Here is a 14,446-nt window from a genome sequence, read left to right as displayed (position 1 = left end):
GCAATTTGTTTTTGTTAAAATGTACGGTAAATGTCAAAATCAAGGCGAATTAAAATATTACTATGTTATTTACAATAACAAATGTAAACATAAACAATGTTTGACATATAGTGTACAAAAATCCACAGCGAATTAAGAAACAGCTGATTTTATGCACTCACCTTGTTAATACGCCTTGATCCTCAACAAATATTTAAATTTTTATGTTAATTAAAAATTTTAAGTTTATGAATTATTTTCTGATAGCAAATCCCTCAAACAATTAATTTTGTTTTGTTTTTATACCCTTCACCTTCGTGAGAAGGGTATATATAAGTTTGTCATTCCGTTTGTAGTTTCCACAATATAATTTTCCGACCCTTTAAAGTATATATATTCCGGATCCTTATAGATAGCGGTGTCGATTAAGCCATGTCCGTCTGTCTGTTGAAATCAATCAAGACCCCAGATATCTTTGGGATCCAAATCTTCAATAATTCTGTCAGACATGCTTTCGAGAAGTTTCCTATTTAAAATCAGCAAAATCGGTCAACAAATGGCTGAGATATGAGGAAAACTACCAGGCCAATCTCGATTTTTTACCTATTTTTGACCTATATCTGGATTACTAAGTCATTGATATAGACAATATGGATATCTAATGATAGATATTTCAAAGACCTTTGCAACGAGGCATATATTTGACCATCGGAAAAAAATATTTTTTAAACCGATTTTTTTTCATAAAAAAAAAAATTTTAATTTAAAAAATAAAAAAAAATATTAAAAAAAAATTTAAAATAACAATTCGAAAAAAAAAATTTTTCCAAAAAATGAAAGAAATAACTGGAAAAAAATTAAATTTTGTTTACCTAAAAATATTTAAAATTTGTATTTTGAAGTATAATTTGGTGAAGGGTATATAAGATTCGGCACAGCAGAATATAGCTCTCTTACTTGTTTGAATAAATATTTGACATGTATGAATATTTTAGAATATGATCCTCAACAAATATTTAAATTTTTATTTTAATTCAAAATTTTAAGTTTATGAATTATGTTCTGATAGCAAAACCTTCAAACAATTAATTTTGTTTTGTTTTTTTTTTTATCAAAATAAAACAAAATACAAGATCATTAAATGGTTACTTCAAATAAAGTAAACAATTTAAAATTGTAGGGTATAACAAGCTATTTTTTATAGTATCAAATAGATTTAAAAATAAAATCTTATTCACACTTTGATGTAAACAAAGGGGGTGATCGACTGACTAAATTACAAAGTTTTTTTTTATTTTATTTTTCTGACTATATTTGGTACGAAATCATGTCAAGGTCGCGTAGTTTTGTTTGTTTACAAATTGTACTTAAATTGTTTAAACAATTAAATAACTACATTTTTGTACATTTTCACAACAAACTTTTGTTTTTGAACTTATTGTTTGTTTATTATTATTATTATTACAAAATTGTAGCAAAAGAATAAAAATTTCAAGCGCCAAAAAAGTACATGGTAGACTGATTTTTTATTGTAGAAATTATTATTTAAACTAGTGTTGAGCATCGTTATCACATAATTGATAATGACTTTGAAAAAAAGTAGAAATAAAAAAAATAAATAAAATGATATAATTGTAGTTGAGTAATTATTTGTACGGAATACAATAGAACATTAATTGTGTGTATAACATTTTGTGAACCCAATTGAAACGATTTAAACTCATAATTTTAAAGATTATTTTGCAAGATCAGAAACTGGAAAGTTTTTCATTGTTTTTATATGAAATTTAAACACTTGGAAACAGTGCGGACAAAATTGTGAATAGTAGCAAGCAGCTTAGGATATCGCATACATTTTAGATTGAAAAATATTACTGGTGTTTCTGAGTTGATCCCAGTAAAACACACTAACATGAGTCAAGTTTTGAATTGGAAATCGGGTATATGCAAAATTGAAAGCGATCTGAATTTAATTTTTTTTGATGCAATTCAAAATATTGTACTATATATGGAATCTAATGATGGATTATAGTTTATACTCTACCAGATATTTGCATTTTTAAATTCAAATTTTCACTCTGGGAGAAGGTGGAAAATCATTTCCTCTTTTTCCCTATCCTTGCAGCTACGACAATGGTCGTTAAAGGGGAGTCCCAGCCGAATTTCATGCTTGCCTAGCGTCCAGTGCCCCATTAATACTGCCAGCAACCTTGATATATATCTTCTATTACGGGTTATTAGTTGCATAGTTCGTTTTTCGTTAAAAGAGTCACTACTTTAGCTTGGCTACCCTACATGTATCTAAGTTGAGATTTCCATCCCAAGTTCGTCACAGAATATACCAAAGCCAACACCACAGCTCATTTTAGAATCGTCTGTATATAACCTGGTGTCATATTCGTACACGGGGGTAACATCGTGTACGAATATGACATCACTCCTGAAGGGAACTATGACGTTGAACATCCTATCAAAATCTTTTTATCAAGTTGGTTTGCGATTGGAGGTAGTAGGCCCAGAATCCCCGAATGGCCATATGTTCTCGATATCCAACCTTCAGATGCATTAAGCCTCGTTGCACTGCAGGCAGAGGTGACCATTATGAGAAGGTCTATTGGAACAAGGTGCAGTATAGTGTTCAGTGCCTCTGAAGGGCTATTTCTTAGTGCGCCAGTTATGCCTATGCAGGCTGATCTCTGGTCTTTATATAGTAGGTCAACGACATCATTTTTCCTAGTTGCAGTCCACCATACAAGAGCTCCATAAGTAAAAATTGGACGTACTATAGCTCTATACATCCATTTAACTATTTTGGGTCTAAGTCGTACCAAAAATCTTACAAAAGTTGTAGAATATCGGCCCAAAACTCCACCTGAGCCTTGCTACAGAAAGAAGATGTCTTAGATTTTAAGTTTAGAGCCATCAGATAGTGTTTCAATGTGGTAGCTATTTCGACCCTGGTACGAGAAGTTACAGAGAATGTAATGAAAACTTCCTCACAATTGTTTGATTTTAAAAAAACTACAACGCATTATTTGTTTGCTAATTATTATCTATAGCTTTCTAAACAAAGCCATGTGTGTAAAATGTAAAATGACATCATCTTCACAGATCAACTATTATAACGATTATTACATACTAATTGCTTTGTCTGTATTAAATATTTCATATCCAAGAAAGAGTTAAATGTTTTGTCTACTGTATATTTAATTGAATTAATTAGAAATTTATAAATGTAACAAAGTACTATCAATCTAGGAATACACTATTTAAGTAAAATACGAAATTATGACTATTTGAAAAAATGTAATATACACACAGCAGCGGGAGATAGTTTATTATTTCTAAGCAGTTTTAGGGAATTTGCTGGCAAAAATAATTTAAATTATTGGTAGATGTAATTAAGATACATATTAAAACTTAATTTAACAACTGAATACGTTTTACTTTCAGAATAGTCTTTCAAATATTTTAATAATTTCGAAAACTGAGACATCTGCTCACTACTGTCACTTTTTCACTATTCCTTTCTCATGAGAAAATAAACATCTGTTTATGTTTTGCTGCTCAAAGTAAAATTATGTCATTTAAAATACGCCATTGAAACCGGTAAATTCAATATGTCTGGTCTTTGCTTGATATTTCTTTGTTGTTTTGTCTGATCATTTATTTATTTATATATAGTATAAATACATACATTTAATCTACTTTCTTTGTAAGCCTTTTGTTTTAAGATGTTTTTTTTGCATTAAACGAAAATTTACTCTTGGTGATAAGATAAGCAAACAAAGTATATGTATTTGAAATTAATTCTACTTAAAACTCAATAATAATCAAATAAGTACACACATGTTGTTTGTTTATACACGAATATCTATTTTTGAATTTTAAATATTTAAAACACTCTTTAAACACAATCTCTTTCTCATTTCAGATTAACAACTCAACATAAAACTGAAAGAGAAATTGTGTTTTTACCGATTAGACGAACAAACAAAACAAAAAAACACGGGTTTAGTCAACGCACATATTTAGCCTAACGACCAGTCTTTACATCGACTTAAACATGGGTCAATTGGTCGTTAAGTTGGCGGAGCCGGTAAGCAGTGTTGCCCATATATTGGGTGGTCGTCGCAAACGTAAGCGTAGCATGGATTCATGTAACTCAAATAGCGAACAGGCCAACAATGAAACACAATCTCCTAAAAAGTGAGTAAAGACTTAGCACTAGCATTATTTACTATATTTTAATTATATTCTACTTTTCACCTTTTTTTAGAAAAAAACTTTTGACAACCACACAATATATTTATCAAGCACTTTTCAAAGAGCAGACAAATTCAGATATTGCCATTATGGCCTTGGGCAAAGTATGGAATCTGCACAAGGTATATTTATCACAAAGTCCATACTTTTATAGTATGTTTAATGGATCGTGGAAGGAATCGTGTCAAGATTTTGTACATATAAAAATTTTAGATGACAGAATTACATTGGAAGGTAAGCAATACAAATTATTAATTATTTATTTTAGTTTTCATGGTCGCATTCCATTTCGATATCGATTTTGAAACAAATAAAACTTATTTCATAAAACAGCCTAATTTTAACAATACGATCTTCGCTTGGGAACATCCCGAATCCAATTCTGCCAAAGATTGTTAACTCAGTGATAGCTGTATCAATCTGAAGTTTGTTCCGCGGGAGAAAACGTGTCATATTCAATTATACGTTTCCCCAATGTATTATGATCTGTAGTAATATTATTAATCATTCAGGATCGCCTTCTACAAATTTTTAAAATCTTCTTACTGCACTTGTTAGGTTTGACAGGTTGTTACGCCATTGAATTAGCTTACATGACTCTTGTAAGGGACTTTTGTAATACCTGAAAAGAAAAATAAGAGAAGAAATTTTCCACAGTGGGCAGAAAAGATTGGTCAAGAGATGTAGAGGAATATTAACAAATATAAATGTTTTAATATAAAGTTAGTAGAATAGGAAGAAGCTGGAGGAGGGATATAAGAAAAATAATCAGTTCACAGGACAGGGCCCTATATGAGCAATCCTTACAGGTGCTTAGCCGATCAAGGAATATTGTAGAGAGATCAGAAAGATCATCAAAGATCGAATGTCCTAGAAAACATAGTCTCTAATCCTCCAAAGCAGGACATGTACATAGAAAATTAATTATAGTTTCATTCTCCTTTCACTTCCTCCACAGTAATAATTATAATGGAATGTACACCAAACCTACAATGTTCAATGATAATTGATACGAGATTGCATTGTAGTCGCCATAACATACCATAATCAACATTATCAAAGGAGAGATTATATCTTGCATGTCCGCTCGCCCGTTGATTTCATCTGCCAATAGTACTGAGTTTAATTTCAGTTTATGTTGCCAGTTGTTTCGCCAGAAGATCAATCGGCAACCAACTCAGCATGGTAAAGAGCGCCTTAATAAACGTTATCCTCATAGTACCCCTTATAAGAAGTGCAATTGACCTCAGTACCCTTTCAAGGGGTGAGCGATTTATGGCCCTATCCAGTGCATGCCATCAGATGATGACCCCGTACATAGTGATAGATTTAACAACCGCCTCAAATATCCAATTAATGTTAACAGGACTAATACCCCTTTTCGTGCCTTGGTGTTGGTTTCATTCCATAACAATTTTGTTTATCATTTAATACTTTGGAAAACGAGGTATAGGGGAAAAACAATATCCAATACCGAAGTTTCCGGTGGTAGATCCCTACGCCTCCTTGTTGTTGTAACAATTTTGCAATATTTAATCTGGGTGTTCTGCATATATGTAGATGAAGGCCAAGGAATTGTGCTACTTCGACAGGATGAATCCTAAAATATTCTGGACATAGTGAAGTAGGGCTGTACATACCTCTGTAAGCTCTCCTCGTATATAAGTAGGTCTTGTCTGATGACATGGCTGTGGATGCTCGAACTGTGTGATGTCGAAGTTTGAATGACTTCTGAGGTGCCATCACTGTTGTGTCAACATTGTCCGGTAGAACTTTACTCTCTTCGTAAATTCATCTGCTTTATTCTTGATACCTAAGATATTTCTTTGCCCTAATAATAAGCAGTTCATGAAGTCTAATACTCCCAACATAACGTTTGGTTCATTCCACATTGCTAGGGCCCACAGGACACATTATATCACAACCTTCATTATATGATAGATGAGGTTCTTATCGTTTTAAAGTTTGTGAATAGGTTAATATCGTTTCAAACCTAAGGATATTGTTAGTTTCTTACTGAATACGCCGCTGCCTTAATATCTTACTTGGCCCTGCAAATCATGTTTCAGTTAAGTGCATCATAACTTAATATTCACATATTCTTTGTACACATATGTTTTGAATTCATAGTCGTATTCATAGATTACAAATCCATGTGATGTGACCATTAAAAAGAAAATATAATGCGATCGCTTATTGGATCTGAATTGTTTTCAATTTATTTCAAACTCTTAATGAGTGACCTCGAACATGTCCAAAGCATTTCATAGTCGCCCTATTACACTCATATTTGATTTTAATAATCCGCCATATACTAGGATCCGTCTTATCAAATTTTTAAAAGAAATTTGTTGTTTGTTGAGCGCTCCATTTGATTTTTTAAAGTTTCAGACCCCAAAAGCCCGTTGTACATCAAAATGTTACTTGTATTCAATGGTTTTCCCATTTTTAAGTGACTAACTCTAAAGTGGAAATAACTCATCAATTAACCTATAATCTAAACAGATTTTTTATTCAATAAACTATTAAAAAAACTTTAATTCATAATTCTAAATTCTATAAGTTGTTTTTTAAATATTTGGTAAATAAAATACGACTTGCGGTATGTTGGAACTGCTATGAAATCCAGAAAAAATTTGGTAGTTTTCTTTGTTAGTGAACTAGGAAAACTTTTTAATTAATGTTGATATTAAAAACTCAGTAAATTACTAAACAGAAGTTTAAACTTAATCTTCAAAACTCTTTAAAAATTGCAATTAAAAAACTATTTTCTTTTACATTTCTCCTTTAGCCTTGGATGCCGTTTTCGGTTCCATGTATTCCGATGAAATAGAAATTGATCCAAAAGATGTTATATCCGTACTAGCCACTGCAACATTATTCCATTTAGATGGCATCATCGATAAGTGTACTGAAGTTATGATTGAGACAATCAATGCTGAAACTGCTATTAATTACTATGAAGCTGCCTGTCAGTATGGCTGTCAAAATGTCAAGAAATCAACATTTGCTTGGCTGGAAACAAATCTTTTATGCATTTACACAAAATATCCCAATTTGTTAAGACAAATTAGTATAGAACTAATGACTGCTTTAATTACTAGTCCAGATCTTTATGTTATGCAAACAGAATTTTCTCTGTACACACTCTTACGCACATGGATTTATTTGCGTTTAAATCCAAATTATGATCCGGAAAATCCACAACATCAACAGGAACTGCAATTGCAATATCAACAGCAACAAATTGAGTTTAATAATATTAATTCAACTTTAACGCTATCCTCGTCTTCATCCTCTAATACACAATCGGATAGCAATACTCCCTCATCAACTGGTGATATTATACAGCAATATTTTACAAATCGCCGTGAGAAACGTTCATTTTTATCCACGCCCGATGGCCAGCAATATTTGAAACCCTTTCTGGCTTTGCGCACACAATACTTAACCAATCATCATATGGATTTAAAAATTGTACTTAATGACAATATTATACCCAAAGAATGGCTGCATCATCATGTGCTAAGTCATTGGAATTCCATACTTAAAGTGGATCACTTGCCAGAAGAGGGGTGAGTATTTTGCAAAATAAAAAATATTTTGCAGCAAATTAAAAAAAATTAAATTTTCAAACAATCTAATTGTTTGCCGACTAAAGAAACAGAACAAAAAACTACGTACAAATTATAGATTTGTAAAAAAATAAGTTTTAAAGTATACTAAGTTAATTCAATTACATACAACCAAAGATTTGAATTTATTTTTAATTTTCTGGTTTTTATTTATAGGAATTTATTTGTTAATTGAATTTCGTTTTTTTTCTTGTAGAATTTATGAATAAATTTATATTATTTTTGTTTGTTTATTATATGGTTTCTAGTTGTTATTATTTCGTAGAAAAGAGGTTTTATGATTATAAGATTGGTGAGGGAGGGGGTGGTACATTGCGTATTTAGTGATTTGCTTATTTTTTAATGCAACCAATTATAGGATGAAAATAACTCTTTAATAAACCTTAATTTATAGATAAATATAATGGTAAATTCTACTCTTGTTTAGTAAAACATAAATCTCCTTTTTCTTATAGTCATGATTTTACCAATGATTATTTTTTTCAAAGCATGTTACCTGATTAATAGGCCAGTTTCACATTCTGGCAATGCAAGTAATTCACGTTCAATTTAATTGAAATTATTCCTTTTAATTGTACTCAAAAAATCAAAGTCAAATGTTTGAAAAATTATGTTCTTTTCATTTTCATCAATTCTTCAATAGAAAATGAGAAAAATCTGCCCGTTTTTTGTTACGATTTCACGATTTTAAATCATTCTTAATGTGAAATCAAATCACCGTGAGAGCAATTGGATTCATTATGATTTGAAAGTGAAAATATTAACGTTTCCCAAATGATTGAATTTGTAATGTCGTTACAAATATTTTTGGGAATATAATTTTGAGAAGAGAACTCTTTTCCTTGCTCCGTCTGCATTAGCAATTTCTCCAGTAAAACAAAATTCTAATTTTTTTAAAGTCTCTCAATTGGTAAATTTTCCTTAAGAATACGTGATAGCCGCCCTTAACATTGGTAATTTACATATACTATGCATATAGGATTCCTCTGTAACAGTTCTGCGGTCGTTTTCCTTAAGATACAGCTGTCTCTGAGTTGACCATCATTAGTTGAGTACGACTCGGATCGTTGCGGAATCAAATTGTGGTGGCATATATCAAATTGTGGTGGCATTGTTAGTGTATGTTTCATAAGTTGAAATCACATTTTAATAGGGTTCCCATTGTAATTTCCCGTACTTGTTACCCCTGTTTTCCACGATTTTTTTAATACTAAGTTAAACCAAAAATAATTGGTAAAAATTCAATGCTTTGTGTGTTTTTATTAAACGTCAGATTGTATATAAACAAATTAAAACCTCAAAAAATGAATGTCCTTAGAAGTTTTATTCTTAAGCATCTTAATAATTTCTTTAAGAACTTAAAAATTCAATTTGAATGAGTCGACCTACTAGATATGTAAAATTTCCAGTTTTAAATATAAATTTGTCTGTTTTTGTCACAAAGTTTTGGTTGTGATAAACGAATTTATTTCTAATCAAATGATTTTCTGTTATGGAAAATGTTAGTTGGAGTGACAAAATTTCGGTTATTTAAATCGTACTTGTTCTGTGTCAACTGATTTTTCGAATCAATCGATAGAGAATTAATCACAACGTATCTGCAGAAAGAATACTGTAACTTTAAAAGGAAATCTTGGGATCGTAGGTTGCTGCAAGTGCCATTTACACTGGAAAGTATGACATTTGTACACCTCCACATGTAGACTAGAGATCCATTTACATTCTTCATTAGAGTAGAGATGTTGATGTGATTGATAGTCATTGCACCGGTATGATCCCGTCATTAAGCCGAAAAATCGGCTATACAACCATATAATCCTATGTTTTTATAGCTTTAGGAAATGACAGATGATCTCAATCTCGAGATATATCTCACAAACATTTGGAGATATTGATATTGTCAAATTTACTAATTATAGCGCTTATTGGACAGTGTCCCTTTATCACTATTACAAAGATCCACATGCTGCACCTACTCTAACAGCTTTCTGGTTCTTGTCATGTTCAGTCTGGTTGACATCTTGCAGTTCTTTCAGCTTTCTGAGGAACAGTGGGTATCATACAAGTACCTACCAGATGTTTCCATATAATAGGGACAGGATGAAGGTTTTATGCTTAATTCTCTCATCTTCAAGTCCAGAACCTTGTCTTGCAAGTTAGTCCGCCGACTATTTTCCTTGTACTTAACAATTCCTTGTATCAATTTCAAGACCACCAAGATCTAAGCCTAGAAAACGCTTCATTCGTCGAAAAGTCTTCAAACAGTTTATCCGTTTCAATCCAGTCATCGCATTGTGGGAACACTATTGTACCGATAGTCGTCCCGATACCCTGTACTTCGTATTCTCGAAATAATACCGTCATGTCAACGGCACCCGATTTCGTAAAATTTTCTTATGCCTCCCTGCATTGGTTTCGCTAAAGCAAACTTCTAAAGTCGTATACTTTAATAGATAGTAGATATAAAATGATAGCCAAAGCCGCCTGAGGAGTCTTCTAGTCCGTCCAGAAAACTTTTCAGGATAACGTAGCCACTGTAGGTAGGGTTCACAAAACCCCTAGACTTCATGTCAGCTTTCTGCTTAGACTTTCCTCCACATTTAACCAACCACATCGTCTTAGTTGAATCATTCACAATTTTATAAATGTGTTTACCGTTTTTTTTTGCGAAAAATTCGTTTATATAATTCTATATACCCTTAAGGTTATGAAAAGAAGTCCTTTGAAAGCAGAAGTAGAAATTTAGTTAACTTTGAGATACTTGAAATAATTCTTATAACGGTATAATAGAAAATATAATAATTCAAATATTCTGTAGTCTCTATATGGTTCCAAGGAAGTTATTAAATAATTAAAATAATTCTGATCCTATATTTCCCGACATATTTCTAATAATTGTTTTTTTCCTTTCAGGCCACAAAATCTGGACGCCGAAGTATTCTATGAAAATTGTATGCGTTGTGGTCGTATACTGCTGGAGCCTGGTTATCAGAAATGGCGTTGGACTGGTTTTAATTTTGGTTTAGATCTAATACTTATAGCCGATTCACGAGTACTTAGTATACGAAGACATCATCGTAATGAACACGAACGTTTGTTAAGTTTACAAACAAAGAGACAATTTATGATAAGGTAATGCAATATAATGATAAGAAAATATTTAAATTAAATGTAGCATACCTTAGGGCGTTGTTAAATTACTAATATTTTTAAAAAACTACCTAATAGAAAGTGATTCTGAAGTGATAATACCCTAAACACTATGGTGGTGTTGGGTATAAATACCCACATGTTCATTTAAGTTAGTACTACTATATTTCATATTAAATTATTTTATTATTCTTTACATTTCAGAGCTTCCGTTACGTCCATAAACTCTCAACGACAACCAACATTTACCCAAAAGTCCGATATAACATCATTGTGTTTGGAGAAAAATGAAGAAGTTACCCTAATGGTTATGGACGCTAAATTGGTGCATCCTCTATTAATCTCAGTGAATATATTGGTTGTACCACCAACAGCACAAACATTTAAACAAAACCTAATATGTGATGAATTCGCCAATGCCTCAGTGCCTATATCGGAAATTGGTGCAAACTGTGAACGCTCCACTACGCCCACCAACAACAGCATCGATGAGTCGGCTGTATGTGTTGTACCGCCATCTCCTCCCAATGCTCTTCTGATGCCGCCTCACTCAACGCACCGTTCGGCCTCGGCTACATCAACAGTTTCGACCAGTTCATCTACGGCTTCGTCCTATTCGTCTTCTTCAACAGACTTTTTGTAAATTTCTATAATTTAGAGAGTGGAGGAGAGCATGCGATATTTATATTAAATGGTGCTGTGTGATAATAATACAATTGAAACCGCCATAAGTGTTGAATGCACTCTCGTTATTTTAAAATCAAACAAACAAACAAATATATATTTGGGGATTGATTCCAAATTTGTTATTTATTTTCCATTTAATTATTTTTAATATTATTTTTCTACCCTTACTTTGTAAATATTAGTCCTATAATTTGTTATACTTAATTATCTTTTAATATTTTCAAAAAATAATGCTCGCAAATTTTTTTTTGCTATCGTTTTTTTATTCGCTCTTTTTCACATTCATATTTAATTTGTGTGAAATATTGATTATTGAATGAAATATTTTCGTTTCTATTTTGCAAATGGAGTTTACTTATTAAAAATTAATTGTAAATTTAGTTATTAAGTTTTTGTATTTTTTTATATAGTTGTTCTATTCCAAACTAAATATTGAAATTTATATCCATTTTATATAAAAAAACATACCACTTACATACAATACACACACACAACATATACGTACAATATCTTCTTACTTATTTTATTGAATTGATATGTGTGAAATTTTCGAATAAAATTAATTTGTTGTTCTAACAAATAACTTTTAAAATCAGAGAAATAAGATTGTTTTATTCATTTTAAATACATAAAAAGTAAGAGAGCAATATTCGGCTGAGCCGAATCTCATATACACCTCACCAGAATATAAATACCTTATAGGGTAGGAAAAATATATTGTGGAAATTACAAACGGAATGACAAACTTATATATACCCATCTCACGAAGATTACCCTTCATTAATAAAATTAATAAAGTAGTGCTAGTTTTTAAGGTACATATGTATAAAGAATAATTCACAACAAGGTTATAATTTCAACCAGCAAAAAATTACACAACTAAGCTCCATTAAGTCCCCCATGATGGATTATAATTTATTATCATGTGTCTAATTTCAAGATTCCATATCCATTGTTATAAAATATTCAAAAATTACTATTAATTGAATGTTAGAGAAAAGGTCAATAATCCGAGATCATTAATATTTCCTACTAAAAATCGATATTTACACTGAATATTGAATGTAAACTTAAAACCTAATATTTCCCAACAAAAATCTATTTTTGCAATGAATATTGAATGATAACTTATAACATTTATAATTTTATTAATATTGAGTTATTTGAAAAAAGGACAATAACTGTGCTCACTAATATTTCCTAGTAAAAATTATTTTCTACAATAAAGATTGTTGGCCTACTCAAGCGGAAATTTCAAAACGTTTGCGATCTGCAGGATTTATCCAAAAACATTCATTACTTGCATTCGTATGTGAAGACCGGCCTACCTACATGAAATCGTAATATTCCATTATGACAAAGCACAGCCACATGTTGCAATACCTGTTAAAAACTATTTACAAAGAAGTGGTTGGGAAAATTTGCCTCAACCCACATTATAGTCCAGCCCTTGTCCCGTCCGACTACTATTTGTTTCGATCGATGCAGAACGCTCTTTCTGGGATACGCTTCACTTCACAGAACAGAGTACATATTCGAAATTGGCTTGATACGATCTTGGACTCAAAAGATGAGCAGTTCTTTTGGCGTTGAATCCATATATTGCCAGGAAGATGGGAAAAGGTCATAGCTAACAATGACCAATACTTTGAATAAATTTATAAGAGTATTAATAAAAAAAATTGAAAATTACACAGATTTTACACAACAAACTCAAGGAATTAATTCCACAAAAAGTATTTTTAACAAACTATAAGGGTAGGGCAAAAAATGGCACAAGGAAATCTCTATCCTTTCTGGCAAAGATGGGAAAGAGATCCTGGGTCATTAACTGCAAAGGAGAAGTACCTTCTCAAGAAACATAGACAGGACGTCGCTATATTTGAAAGAATCTACGGCCCTGTAAGTGTACTCTTGGGGGAGTCTTCTCCTGTTGATCAGCAAGTGGTAGCTGCTGTCGATCTGGCTGACACCCAAAAGGGTATAAGGTCGACAGCTCCAAGGGGGCTCTTCTGCCATCCTACAAATCGGTGCTTCGGCTAGAGCTGTGGATAGTAGCAAGAAGCCACCCATAAAGGTGTCAGGTGCGAAGGGAGTAAATAATACTCCGGCCGATTCTCTTAATCCGATCCGATGGTCCCCAAACCTCGTCATCAAAGGCACCAGGATGCAGCAAAGCTTCGGGGAATGCTGGTGTAACCCCATCTAGCACTCTTAAGGGTACCCAAAATAAGACCATTAAGAGGGCTAGATCTGGTGACGACCAGCCTACCTCGTCAACAAAATAGGTTAAGAAGTCCTTGAGTCAGGACGTATATCTTCAGGCAGCGATAATTGATCGGAATGATCCGGATGGGAAGATCAGTACCGATCAATGGCAGCTGCTTGAAGCTAGACTCCTGGACGAGATGGCCTTCCATAGTGGTAGCTCTGAAGACGTATATTTTAAAGGTATTTGGTAATTTTTTTCAAATTGAAAAAAAGTACCAAATACCTGTCAGCTTTTTTTAAAATGAAGTAAGATGCATCTTTAATTTTTTTTGTATCTGTTTTAGTTTAGAATATAAAAAGTTACCGAATTTACCAGTTTATACCCTTTTTACCTAATTCAAATTCCGTAAAAATTCCTTCTTACCCCCATTAACTATAGGTTAAAACATAACTATACATTGTGGTGATGGGGGTTAGTGGATTTATTTGGGGAGGGAGGAACCTACAGTTAAAATATC

At 32.1% G+C, this 14,446-nt stretch overlaps 1 protein-coding gene across 2 annotated transcripts in view; it reads left to right on the top strand.

Annotated features, from left to right (window-relative positions):
* Positions 1 to 12,321, top strand: part of gcl (germ cell-less) — a 32,214-nt gene extending 19,893 nt beyond the window's left edge. For both annotated transcript variants that reach the window (XM_065511997.1, XM_065511995.1), the window contains exons 2-6: positions 3,914 to 4,188; positions 4,259 to 4,479; positions 7,037 to 7,820; positions 10,794 to 11,012; positions 11,235 to 12,321. In XM_065511997.1, coding sequence (XP_065368069.1) covers positions 4,046 to 4,188; positions 4,259 to 4,479; positions 7,037 to 7,820; positions 10,794 to 11,012; positions 11,235 to 11,673 — 1,806 coding nt within the window. In that variant the 5' untranslated portion in view covers positions 3,914 to 4,045 and the 3' untranslated portion in view covers positions 11,674 to 12,321. The remainder of the gene's footprint in view (positions 1 to 3,913; positions 4,189 to 4,258; positions 4,480 to 7,036; positions 7,821 to 10,793; positions 11,013 to 11,234) is intronic.
* Positions 12,322 to 14,446: the final 2,125 nt, after the last annotated feature.

Source organism: Calliphora vicina, chromosome 5 (genome assembly GCF_958450345.1).
Source record: "Calliphora vicina chromosome 5, idCalVici1.1, whole genome shotgun sequence".
NCBI classification, from domain to species: Eukaryota; Metazoa; Arthropoda; class Insecta; order Diptera; family Calliphoridae; genus Calliphora; species Calliphora vicina.
This window is presented reverse-complemented; position numbering and strand designations above follow the sequence as displayed.